This window comes from Theropithecus gelada, chromosome 12 (genome assembly GCF_003255815.1).
Source record: "Theropithecus gelada isolate Dixy chromosome 12, Tgel_1.0, whole genome shotgun sequence".
Classification (NCBI taxonomy): Eukaryota; Metazoa; Chordata; class Mammalia; order Primates; family Cercopithecidae; genus Theropithecus; species Theropithecus gelada.
Genome location: NC_037680.1, coordinates 84,904,062 through 84,917,449, shown reverse-complemented (window position 1 = coordinate 84,917,449; position 13,388 = coordinate 84,904,062). Strand labels below are relative to the sequence as shown.

General features: G+C 45.2%; 2 protein-coding genes across 2 annotated transcripts; both read left to right on the top strand.

Annotated features, from left to right (window-relative positions):
* The first annotated feature begins 12 nt into the window (after positions 1-12).
* LOC112636492 (60S ribosomal protein L7-like 1) lies at positions 13-1,222 on the top strand. The gene has a single exon (XM_025405192.1). The coding sequence runs from the start codon at positions 94-96 to the stop codon at positions 445-447; it is 354 nt and encodes a 117-aa protein (XP_025260977.1). The 5' UTR covers positions 13-93; the 3' UTR covers positions 448-1,222.
* A 1,880-nt stretch (positions 1,223-3,102) lies between these two features.
* On the top strand, positions 3,103-7,524 carry LOC112636489 (gamma-crystallin D-like). Its single transcript, XM_025405189.1, has 3 exons — positions 3,103-3,111; positions 3,222-3,464; positions 7,186-7,524. The coding sequence occupies exons 1-3, from the start codon at positions 3,103-3,105 to the stop codon at positions 7,456-7,458; spliced, it is 525 nt and encodes a 174-aa protein (XP_025260974.1). The 3' UTR covers positions 7,459-7,524.
* The last annotated feature ends 5,864 nt before the right edge of the window (positions 7,525-13,388 follow it).

Here is a 13,388-nt window from a genome sequence, read left to right as displayed (position 1 = left end):
GTGAGTTTATTGGTGCAGAGAACCATTGCAAGACTTCGCCTAAAGAAAATTTTTAGTGGTGTCTTTGTAAAAGTCACCCCCCAGAACCTAAAAATGCTGCGTATAGTGGAACCTTATGTGACCTGGGGATTTCCAAATCTGAAGTCTGTCCGAGAACTCATTTTGAAACGTGGACAAGCCAAGGTCAAGAATAAGACCATCCCTCTGACAGACAACACAGTGATTGAGGAGCACCTGGGGAAGTTTGGCGTCATTTGCTTGGAAGACCTCATTCATGAAATTGCCTTCCCAGGGAAGCATTTCCAGGAGATCTCATGGTTCTTGCGCCCTTTCCACCTCTCAGTGGCCCGACATGCTACCAAAAATAGAGTGGGCTTCCTCAAGGAGATGGGCACACCTGGCTATCGGGGTGAACGCATCAATCAGCTCATCCGCCAGCTGAACTAGACCCAGGTGTCAAACTGCGGTAAATTTTTATCAATGAAGTGGAAGCATGTGTTTAATTGTTTTGGGAATTTTTATCAAGTATCTTCAGAGAAGATTATTATTTCCTGCTTTATCTTCAAAAACTGGAAAGGAAGGGTCAAAGAAAAGACAGTAGCTGGCCAGGCGTGATGGCTCACGCCGGTAATCCCAACACTTTGGGAGGCTGAAGCGGGCAGATCACCTGAGGTTGGGGGTTCGAGACCAGCCTGACCAACATGGAGAAATGCCGTCTCTAGTAAAAATACAAAAATTAGCCGGGCATAGTGGCATATGCCTGTAATCCCAGCTACTCGGGAGGCTGAGGCAGGAGACTTGCCAGGCGGAGGTTGCGGTGAGCCGAGATCACGCCCTTGTACTCTAGCCTGGGCAACAAGCGAAACTCTGTCTCAAAGAAAAGAAAAGACAGTAGCTTATGTTCATGGCAAGCATCTCTCATCACACTCCAGTTCCAAAGAAAACTTCCAGTGTTTTCTACATTGGGTACTGCATCGTCTGAAATCAGCACATTCCATGGAGGAAGGAGTCCTACTTTGTTGCATCTATCTTAGGGTTTAATGTTGGTAAATGAGTCACTCTAGCATTTGTACAAGGCTCCCTAAGACTCCTGCAGCAGTTGACCAAGCCCAAGGATGTAATTGAATCTGGAGAGTCCTAGGGCCTTGTTTTGAAAAAGACTTGAAATACACATAGGAAGAAGGGCATACAAATAAATGTTCACTTGTCTCTGCAAAAAAAAAAAAAAAAAAAAAAAAATTGTCTTCCAATCCATTAACATAGGATGTGTTTCCACTTATTTATGGCTTCTTTAATTTCTTTCAATATTTTGTAATTTTCAGAGTATAATATACTTGGTTTCTTTTTTAACTTGACATATGGTAAGCATTTTCCATACCCTTAAATAAATTCTTTGACAACATGATTTTTGGTAGCTGCAGAGCATCTTATCAAACAAGTGTTCCATGATTTATTTAATCAATGCTCTATTCTGGACATTTTATTTGTGTCTAATTTTCTATATTATAAACACCATTCTGATAAAATATCACTGTTCATAATCTTTGTATGCATCTTTAATTCTTTCCTTTGGACAAATTCCTAGAGATGGAAATATTAGATCACAGGTGTGAGAATTAGGAGTTTTTAAATATACATCAACAGTGTTACTTTTTATACAAAACTATGGCTTAAAATCTTTTCTTTCTACTGCTTTATGGTTTCTAAATTTTCCACAAAAGTTATAATTTTTAAAAGAGAAAGATGCAAATGAGGCTTATTAAACTTATGTAGGTCACATAAAATTTGTCCAGAGAAAGCTATTTTTTAGTATTAGACTTAGGTAGCAAGAATCGAAACTAAGGAGTGAGACTGGGTACACGAAAGTTATTCTAAATCAGTGGTTCTCAGTGGGGGGATGGGGGTGGATTTGCTTCCCCGGGAACCTTTGGTAATGTCTGCAGACAGTTCTGCTTGTGACGACCGGACAGTAATGCTACCGGTACCCAGCTGGTAGAGGCCAGGATGCTGCTCAACGTCCTGCAATGCACAGGACAGCCTCCCCCTACCAGCAGATAATTTTTGGCCCCAAATGTCAAAAGAGTGCTGGCTGCGGTTGAGAAACCCTGCTCTAAAGAGAGTGGAACACCAGGAGGCGCCGGATCTCGGCAAAAGGAAGACCCTAGTCCCCGGAGTCAGAGCCTTAACTAAAGAGCCACGAGGGTTTTGCCCCAGGGTGAAGAAGGCAGAATCTTTGCAAGATTGTAGGATTTTCAACTTGTTATATTTGCATGTTAACTTGCATTTGTCAGCAGCTAGAACCAACTAAGCTTAGCCTTTGGTTAGCAAATATGTTAGTTAAAGAGAAAGTTACCAGCGTAGTAACTGCCAAAGGGTCGCTTCACGAATCCCAAGTTGAGGGTTTCATTGCCTGTGCTGAGGCAGGCACGGTGCTGAAGCTCAGGACTTTCCTGCTTCCACCCAGGCTCCAGCCATCAGAGCTGAGGCCAGGTGCCTAAACAGGGCTTCCTCAGGCCCAACCCCTGGCATCCAACCTGCTGCATTAGTTATCTGATACCCTGCTGATCAGCAGGTAGGATCATAGAGAGGTTCTCTTAAAGGAGAATCACATCCTACTGTAAACACCCTGAGGAGAAGGCAAGATCATCCTCACGTTTCACATTTCACACCAAGAAAACTCTGTAATCTAAAGGCTTCGTGCTGTAGTCCATTTCGACCTTAGACTTGGTCACTATTCAGCGTTGTTGCTCAAACTGAACTTTTAAAAGGTAAATAAAACATTTAATTGCAATTATTAACTCTTCAGCACTTGCTCAATTTCAATTTCCCAAATAGGCTTTATGTAGAGGCCCAAAAGGCACTGACAGTTTTAACCAGATCATCAATTCGAAAGCTTTAGAGAGTCTAAAAGAAAACATACAATAAACCTCCCACCCCCACCCCCACAGTCATTATATAGAACAGAGAGAGAGAAAAAAATGCCCTCGCTCCCCTCCGCGGGCCCCTTTTGTGCGGTTCTTGCCAACGCAGCAGCCCTCCCGCTATATAGCCCCGCCGCGCAGCCGCCCCACCCGCTCAGCCCCGCCGTGCGTCCAGTCAGCCATGGGGAAGGTGAGCCCAGCCCGCGCCCCGGGCCCCGGGAGCTTCCTGCATGGCGGGGGCCGGAGACTGGGGCAGGGGCAGGCCTGTGAGCCCTCGCCTTGCCTCGCCTTGCCTTGCAGATCACCCTCTACGAGGACCGGGGCTTCCAGGGCCGCCACTACGAATGCAGCAGCGACCACCCCAACCTGCAGCCCTACTTGAGCCGCTGCAATTCGGTGCGCGTGGACAGCGGCTGCTGGATGCTCTATGAGCTGCCCAACTACTCGGGCCTCCAATACTTCCTGCGCCGCGGCGACTATGCCGACCACCAGCAGTGGATGGGCCTCAGCGACTCGGTCCGCTCCTGCCGCCTCATCCCCCACGTGAGTGCAGTCCCGCCGGGTCCCTTCCGTGCCCTCGAGTCGCATCAGTGATCCACATGGATGATTCACACGACAGGCGATGGGATGGGATGACAGCCTTCTTTTTCCTAGCTCTAACTATATTCTCTTTTCCTGTATTAACATCGGTGAGGTTTCCTCCCACTGAAGAAGTATGTGATGCAGTGCTTTTAACTGGACATCGTATTTTATTTTGCTAAAGTCAAACTCACCTCTACTGGGAATAAGTTGTGCGTGGCATTCGCTCAGAGCATCTATGCCACAGGTGATGGAAGAGCAACAGATTAATTCCTTGCTCTTAGGTGCCCATAGGCTAGGTGGCTATTTCTTACTTCATCTGTAAACAGGGCTGATAAGAGTAGTTCCTTTCTAGGGTTCCAAAGAGGGTAAAAGGAGGGTACCTGTCACAGGCCAATACCCACCCCCAAGTATTAACTATTATTATGAACATCAGGGGCCTGTCAAGTCCTGACTTCTGATTGGGCAAACCAGTAACCAACAATGAGATTCCAATAGCTCCTGCAGGGCCCCCTGTTACCCAAATGAAGCCCCAGCAGACTGGAATTTCAGTTAGGGATTCCCTAAAGTTGACTGTGACAGAGTCCTGGGAAAATGAACCATTTTTGTGAAGTCTGAAATCCCCTCACAGGGTTTAATAGCTTGATAGGGACCCAGTCTGACATTAGGAGCCCAAAAAACTTAGATTTCTAATTTCAAGTTCCAACTCTTCTAATTACAGACTGTAAGATCCACTTTACTAGCAGTCACTTAAACCTCAAAAAGAATTGCTTATGAGAATCTTCCCTAAAGAAAAAAATATATAGAGAGAGAGAGAGAGCGAGCGAGAGAGAGAGAGAGAGAAAGTCTCAAAGCCAGATTTGAGAGCGAAATGACATTACTGATCAGCTCTTAACAGAGACAGAAGAAATGTCATTAGAAGACTGAGCTCCAAACAAAAAGATGTTTTTTCCTTTTTTTTTTGAGATGGAGTCTCGCTCTGTCACCCAGGTTGGAGTACAGTGGCATGATCTCATCTCGGCTCACTGCAACCTCCACCTCCCGAGTTCAGGCAATTCTCCTGTCTCGGCCTCCAGAGTAGCTGGGATTACAGGCACACACCACCACACCTGGCTAATTTTTGTATTTTTAGTAGAGACGAGGGTTCACCATAATGGTCAGGCTGGTCTTGAACTCCTGACCTCAGGTGATCCACCCGCCTCGGCCTCCCAAAGTGCTGGGATTACAGGCATGAGCCATTGTGCTCTGCCCCTAAAGAATATTTTAACGTGGAGGAAGAAAAGCATTGAGGCAATGGGAAGGAACAAACAAATGAAGGAAGAACAAGTGCTCAAAACAAGAGACATGGTCAGGCGCAGTGGCTCACACCTGTAATCCCAGCACTTTGGAAGGCTGAGGCAGGCAGATCACCTGAGGTCAGGAGTTCAAGACCAGCCTGGCCAACATGGTGAAACCTCGTCTCTACTAAAAATAAAAAATTAGCCGGGTGTGGTGGTGGGTGCCTGTAGTCCCAGCTACTTGGGAGGCTGAGGCAGGAGAATTGTTTGAACCTGGGAGGTGGAGGTTGCAGTGAGCCAAGATTATGCTACTGCACTCCAGCCTGGGTGACACAGTGTGACTTTGTCTCGGAAAAAAAAAAGAAAAAGATCTTCTTTTTAGACAAGGTTTCTCTCTGTCACCCAGACTGGCTTGAGTGGTGTGATCATAGTTCACTGCAACCTCAAACTCCTGAGCTCAAGTGATTTTCCCACCTCTTTTTTTTTTTTTTTTGGTAGAGATAGGGTCTCATTGTGTTGTCCATGCTGGTCTTGAACTCCTGGGCTCAAGCAATCCTCCCACCTTGGCCTTCCAAAGTGATGGCATTACAGGCATGAACCACCATGCCCAGCTGCTCCTTCATGATCTTGAACTTCCATTTTTGGGTATTACCTTAAACTGATTTATAAGAGCACATGTTGGAGGTAAGAACTGAAACGTAGTTCCCTTTGTGACAGCTTTTGCTTTTCAGCATGTTTGAGTAGCAGAGCTTAAAGCAGAAAGGCATGAATGAAGGATTGCTTGGGCTGGACTTTCTTCCTTCACCAATCTGAGCCTCATTTGGGTAAAAGCAATTCAACCTTCTCTCCCTCTAGCTTCTCCTAACGCTATTGAGATTCAAAATAATATCTTTTGCCAGGTATACATTTGCCTTTTTGTTTCAAAATCTTATTATTTGCCGGGCGCCGTGGCTCATGCTGTAGCAGGACAAGTCTCAGACAAAACTCCTCAGACACCAGATTAAAGAAGGAAGAGGTTTTTTATTCTGCCGGGAGCGTCGGCAGACTCGCATCTTAAGAACCGAGCTCCCCAAGATAGAAATACTTGGCCTTTTTAAAGGCTTACAACTTTAAGGGGTCCACGTGAAAGGGTCGTGATAAATCAAGCAAGAGTGGGAAACGTAACTGGGGGCTACATGCATCAGCTAACAGAACAAAAAGTTTTACAATGCTTTTTTCATACAGTGTCTGGAATTTACAGATAACACAAGTAGTTTAGGCCAGGGGTTGATGTTATTATTATTACTTTGTTTAACTCCTAGGGCCAGGTGGTGGTGCCAAGGTTGTCTGGCTATTTATCTTACTTTTGTTTCTTTCCAACTTTTTGCTTTCTCCCCCTTCTCCTGTCTTATAAACTAGGGAAAAGGGGAGATGGGGAAAAGCTGGGAAGGACAACAGGAGAAGTGATGGTCTCATTCCATAACGCCTGTAATCCCAGCACTTTGGGAGGCTGAGGTGGGCGGATCACGAGGTCAGGAGATTGAGACCATCCTGGCTAACACGGTGAAACCCCATCTCTACTAAAAATACAAAAAATTAGCTGGGCTTGGCGGCGGGCGCCTGTAGCCCCAGCTACTCGGGAGGCTGAGTCAGGAGAATGGCATGAACCCAGGAGGCGGAGCTTGCAGTGAGCCGAGATGGCACCACTGCACTCCAGCCTGGGCGACAGAGCGAGACTCTGTCTCAAAAAAAAAAAAAAAAAAAAAACTTATTTTTTTTTGTGTCATGCAACAAGAGCCCCAAACCACCACAAATTTATGAAGAAGAGACCAAAACAAATACATAAAATATTTAAAAGTGGTCCTGAGCAGGACTAGCGTGTCTATTCATGTAGATTATACCAGAAAACTCTAGGGAGCACCATTCATACCAAATGAACGGGGAATGGTGCCCTCTTGAGTTTCACAGTGCACAACCTACCCAACCATACACAGCATCCCTGGTGTTGGCAGTGTCTTTCTTTTAGCTTGGTCACTTTTGATACAGCAATTTTATTTATTTATTTATTTATTTATGTATTTATTTATTTATTTTGAGACGAGTCTCACCCTGTCGCCCAGGCTGGAGTGCGGTGGCGCGATCTTGGCTCACTGCAAGCTCTGCCTCCCGGGTTCACGCCATTCTCCCGCCTCAGCCTCCCGAGTAGCTGGGACTACAGGCGCCCACCGCCACGCCTGGCTAATTTTGTTTGTGTATTTTTAGTAGAGACGGGGTTTCACTGTGTTAGCCACGATGGTCTCGCTCTCCTGACATCATCCGCCCGCCGCGGGAGCCACCGCGCCCGGCGGAGAAAAAAATTTTTTTAAGTCATCCCCCAGGAAGTCAGGTTTTTCTGACATTCCCTCTTCTGCTGTTTGCTGAACCCCCAGGCCAGTTCCCACAGGATCAGGATCCATGAGCGAGAGGATTGTAGGGGCCAGATGGTGGAGATCACTGAGGACTGCCCCTCCCTTCAAGACCGCTTCCACCTCAGTGAGATCCACTCCTTCAACGTGCTGGAGGGCTCCTGGGTCCTCTACGAGCTGCCCAACTACCGGGGGCGGCAGTACCTGCTGAGGCCAGGGGACTACAGGCGGTGCCAGGACTGGGGGGCCACAGATGCTAGAGTGGGCTCCCTGAGGAGAGCTGTGGAGCTCTACTGAAATGCTTTTACTCTATCCTTTGCTGCATCTGGAAACTAATAAAATATTTCCTGTGTGTTCCATGCAGTAATGTGTCCTCTGTTCCTTTCAGCCTCCTTGGAAGGGCTCAGCAAAAATCATGCTGGGAATCTTGTGGATTTTCTTGCATGTATCAGTGGAAAGGGTCTGTGAGGCAGCAGCTAAGAGCACAGCCTCTGGGGCCAGAATGCCGGGACCCAGCTCCACTCACTAGTGATCGCTGCGGGGCAAGTTACTTTTAACCAGACTCCCAGACCTCCTGAATCAGCAACCTCCAGAGAGCGCCCTGTGCATCTGTGAGGCTTAACCAGCTCCCTGGGAAGGGTTATGATGTGGAACATTTGGGGCCTACTGAGTAAAAGCCTTTCCTCTCAAAGTGTGGTCTGAAAACCAGCAGTACAGGGCATGCCCTGGGAGCTTGTCAGAAATGCAGAATCTCAGGCCTCACTCCAGACCTGCTGCCTCAGAATCTGCATTTTATTTTATTTATTTTATTTATTTATTTTTTTTAGAGACAGGTTTTTTACCCTGTTGCCCAGGCTGGAGTGCAGTGGTGCAATCACGGCTCACTGCAGCCTCGAACTCCTGGGCTCAAACGATCCTCCTGCTTCAGCCCCTCAAGTAGCTGGGCCTACAGGTTGCATCACCACATCCGACTTAAAATTTTTTTTGTAGAGATGGGCATCTCCCTATGTTGCTCAGGCTGTTCTTGAACTTTTGGCCTCAAGGGATCCCCCTGCCTTGGCCTCCCAAAGTGCTGGGATTATAGGCATGAACCGCCACATTCAGCCACCCATGGAGCTTTCTAAAAATGCTGATGCCTGAACCCCACTGACACATTAATTCTTTTTTTAAAAATTTGTTTTTTGTTGTTGTTGTTTTGAGACGGAGTTTCACTCTTGTTGCCTAGGCTGGAGTGCAATGGCACAATCTCGGCTCACCGCAACCTCCACCTCCCAGGTTCAAGCGATTCTCCTGCCTCAGCCTCCCAAGAAGCTGGGACTACAGGCACCTGCCACCATGCCTGGCTAATTTTTTGTATTATTGGTAGAGACGAGGTTTCACTATGTTGGCCAGGCTGCTGGTCTCGAACTCCTGACCTTGTGATCTGCCTGTCTTGACCTCCCAAAGTGCTGGGATTACAGGCATGAGCCATCGTGCCCGGCCGAGACATTAATTCTGAAATAATTACACAATTTTCAAATAATTTCTCTCCTCTGATTTACATTTTACTGACTTAGGTAAAGCTTTATTGGAAAACAAGATTTGGATCCAGGACCAAGATGACACTTCCTTCTTCTTTCCAAATCAAACTAACCACCGGATATCCACAGGCAGAGCAACTATGGATTGCAAATATTCTTTCCTGGACCAGGACCTGGCCTGGTGACAGAGTCAGGCAGTGAACGTGGCCTGGACAGTCAGCCCGAGCAGAGACAGCCACAGAGACTGAGTGATGGTGACAAGGGGGCTATGATCCATTCCAAGCTGAACTTTCTGTTGATTAGGCCACTGAACCACCTAAACACCAGGGAGACATTTACTTTGCTTAGGAACAAGATCGTGAGACTATGAGGTCTACACAACTCAGCTGTGCTTAAATTCACCATCAGTGGAATTTATTATTAACACGTGTTTCCATTCATGATTCATGAATCTCCTTTTTCTTTGTACTCTTCTTCTCACATCTTCCTTTATTTTTGATTTGTGACTCTACGATTTCTTTTTCTTTTTTTAAGCAAAGAGTTGGAAGCCTTTTGTGCCACACAGAGACTAAATGGATAAAAATTCCTAAGTGTCAACTGTTTAAAGTAGCTTCCATCTCTTCCATTTAGAAAATGGTTTTATTTAGTCTGGATAAGAGCTCCACCTTGTGCTGGCCAGAAGGAAGGCAAGTATGATTTAAAAGCCTTTCCCAAAATCACAAATAGAGATTATTTTGCACCTTTAAAATACACTCAGCTATGCAGTATATGCAGGTTAAGCTTATAATTTAGCCAGTGGTTATTAAGCAAATATAAATTGTTTGAGATCTCTGTGACACATCCTAAGCATTTCCTAAGAAACAGTGAAGAGAGGCATGCCAATTGGTCTTGTGTTCGCCCCAAAGGGTGTGGCCTTTTTGAATGGACAATCCAGCATCTACACCATGCTTTTTAAAAGAGCTCTATGTTGGCTGGGCGCAGTGGCTCACACCTGTAATCCCAGCACTTTGGGAGGCCAAGGCGGGAGGATCACCTGAGGTCAGGAGTTCGAGACCAGCCTAACATGGCAAAACCCCGTCTCTACTAAAAATACAAAAAATTAGCTGGACGTGATGACTCATGCCTGTACTCTCAGCTACTTTGGAGGCTAAGGCAGGAAAATTGCTTGAACCTGAGAAGTGAGGCTGCAGTAAACCAAGATCATGCCATTGCACTCCAGCCTAGGTGACAGAATGAGACTCCGTCTCAAAAAAGCAAATAAACAAAAAATAAAAGTCTTCATCCTCCATCTCTCAACGTCTGACAGGCCCACATGTAATTTATGAAACACTGAGTTCATGAATAAAACAGACCCCACATCCACGTTCAAATATATCCTCCACTTCATTTTCAAGCTCAGTCTCTGTGGTTTCTCTCGACCAACTGTTTAATATCCTGTACACTTTTTTTCTTACCATTGTACATGAATAGTTTTACAGAAATCTTGATCTCTTTTATTAAAAAAAAAAAAAGATACCTATTCCAAACATTGTTGGCTGACTTCCACTGTTCTTCCTTCCCTCTCTTGGTGTCTACAGACATACAAAGCTATCCTCATCCCCCTCATCTTAAGCTATCTCAAATCAATCTGATTGTATTCAGAGATAATGGACAGTGTACAGTGTTAATGCTCTACTGCCCATTTCTGCATTTGAAAGCCACAACCTTGATCTAAAATAACACCTGCTGGGAACAGTGTCTCACACCTGTAATCCCAGCGCTTTGGGAGGACAAGACAGTCAGATTACTTGAGCCCAGGAATTCCAGACCAACCCAGACAACATGGCGAAACCTCATCTCTACAAAAAAAAAGAAAAAGAAAAGAAACCACATGCAAAGAAAAAAATAAATAACACCCAAGCTATGCACCTTCAGGTTGCTTCAGATTTTTTCTTAAGTGATGTTTGTCTCTCTGCCTTGTGAAAATTATCAGAATCAGCCGGACGCAGTGGCTCATGCCTGTAGTCTCAGCACTTTGGGAGGCTGAGGCGGGTGAATCACGGGAGGTCAGGAGTTTAAGACCAGCCTGGCCAACATGGTGAAACCCTGTCTCTACTGAAAATACAAAAAAAATTAGCCGGGCCTGGCGGCATATGCCTGCAATCCTAGCTACTCGGGAGGCTGAGGCAGGAGAATTACTTCAACCTGGGAGACAGAGGTTGCAGTGAGCTGAGATCGCACTATTGCACTCCAACCTGGGTGACAAGAGTGAAACTCCATCTCAAAAAAAAAAAGAAAAAGAAAGTTGTCAGAATCAAAATAGAGTGACCAATTATAAGAAAACAAAACCCTGACAAATAGGGACAGGGAAGGTTATGAAGAGAAGGTTCCCGTGCTTATATGCTTGATAACAAAAAACGATCACAAGACTGCAAAAACCACAACCTTGCACACAGAACATTGCAACTTTATATTAAAAATACTTCTGCAAGGACATCTGCCCAGCAACTGCCTGTTCAACCTTGGACTGGTGTCACCCTTGTTAATGATCTTTGTAGCCAAGGATAATTATTTCAAAACAATTATGTAATCCTCATTTTTTCCTTTGAAAACCTTTGTCTTCCTTTAACCTCCCTGAATATGCACATAGTTTACTATGGCATGCATATTCCCATTGCAAAGCTCCACTCCCAAAGAAATATTGTTTACTTTTAGAGAGTCCCTCTCTTGTTTAGGTTGACAGTCTGAACCCTCGTACTCCCAGCTGATTCTGGTTTAGAAGATGGGAATTCAGAACTGTTGATATAGCTCACAAATATAGTTCATGTTCTCATACCTTTGGGGCTTTATGTACCACATGAAAGGAAAGCACTGCAAATAAACCCAGATCCCAAAGCCCTATGTGGTCACCAGACTCTGGCTTTGAAGCATACCCTTTCCTGGTACATATACACAATGGAATACTATTCAGCCATAAAAAAGAACGAGATCCTGTCCTTCGCAACAACATGGATGGAACTGGAGGTCATCACGTTAAGTGAAATAAGCCAGAATCAGAAAGACAAACATCACATATTCTCACTTATTTGTGGGAGCTAAGAATTAAAACAATTTCACTCATGAAGATAGAGAGTAGGATGGTTACTAGAGGCTGGGAAGGGTAGTAGGGGGTGAGGAGGGAAGTGTGGATTGATATAGTTTGGATCAGTGTCCCTGCCCAAATCTCATGTGAAATTGTAATCCCCAGTGTTGGAAGGGAGGGCTGGTGGGAGGTGATTAAATCCCAGGGGCAGATTTCTTGTGAATGGCTTAGCATCACCCCTTGGTGCTGTTCTCGTGATAATTAGTGAGTTCTCATGAGATCTGGTTATGTAAAAGTGTGTAGCATCTCCCTGCTAGCTCTCTCCCTTGCGCCTGCCCCAGCCATGTGACATGCTGCTACCTCTTTGCCTTGCACCATGATTGTAAGTTCCCTGAGGCCCCCAAGAAGCTGAGCAGATACCAGCATCATGCTTCCCGTACAGCCTGTGGAACTGTGAGCCAATTAAACGTCTTTTCTTTATGAATTACCCAGTCTTGACAGGGCTCATGCCTGTAATCCCAGCACTTTGGGAGGCCAAGATAGGCAGATCACTGAAATGAGGAGTTCAAGAACAGCCTGGCCAACATGGTGAAACCCTGTCTCTACTAAAAGAACAAAAATTAGGTGGGCATGGTGGCACACACCTGTAATCCCAGTTACTTGGGAGGCTGAGGCAGGAGAATTGCTTGAATCCAGGAGCCAGAGGCTGCAGTGAGCCAAGATTGCACCATTCCACTCCAGTCTGGGCAACAGAGCGAGACTCCATCTCTAAATAAATAAATAAATAACCCAGCGTCAGGTATTTCTTTATAGGAATGTGAGAATGGACTAATACAGAGATGATTAATGGACACACACAAAAATAGAAAGAATGAATAGGACCTAGTTATTAATAGCACAACAGGGTGAGTATAGTGAAAAAATAATGAAATCATACATTTTAAGATAACTAAGAGTATAATCGGATTGTTTGTAACACAAAAGATAAATGCTTGAGGGGATGGATACCCCACCTACCCTGATGTGACTATTACACTTTGCATACCTGTATCAAAATATGTCATGTAACCCATTAAATATATACACCTACTATGTACCCACAAAACATTTAAAAATTAAAATTTAAAAAAAAAAAACCTTACCCTCTCCTACTCACTCTGACTTTGTGGCCACCTGCCTCACCCTTTCAGGGTCCCAGCTTGGAAAATAAGATGAACCTTATCTTACCTTACTATTTTTTCTTTCCATAAAATTAAACTCATCTCTTCTCAGCTAAGTCTTACATCAGGCTCTCCACAGAGACCGCTCCGTTCCCCATTTTCAGGTTATTCTTCATGGTTTTTATGTCCTGCAGTTAACTTTTTCAGCTACTTCGTAATGCTCTTTTTTTTCTTTTTTTGAGATGAAATCTCACTCTGTCACCCAGACTACAGTGCAGTGGCGCGATCTCAGCTCACTGTAACCTCTGCCTCCCAGGTTCAAATGATTCTCCTGCCTCAGCCTCCTGAGTAGCTGGGACTACAGGCTCATGTCTGTAATCCCAGCACTTTGGTAGGCCGAGGCGGGTGGATCACGAGGTCAGGAACTCAAAACCAGCCTGGCCAAATGGTGAAACCCCGTCTCTACCAAAACTACAATAATTAGCC

Coding starts and splice junctions, on each gene's coding strand:
- LOC112636492 (XM_025405192.1), top strand. CDS start 94: ATGCTGCGTATAGTGGAACCTTATGTGACCTGGGGATTTCCAAATCTG.
- LOC112636489 (XM_025405189.1), top strand. Junction 3,465..7,185: donor CCTGCCGCCTCATCCCCCAC/GTGAGTGCAGTC, acceptor CTGAACCCCCAG/GCCAGTTCCCACAGGATCAG.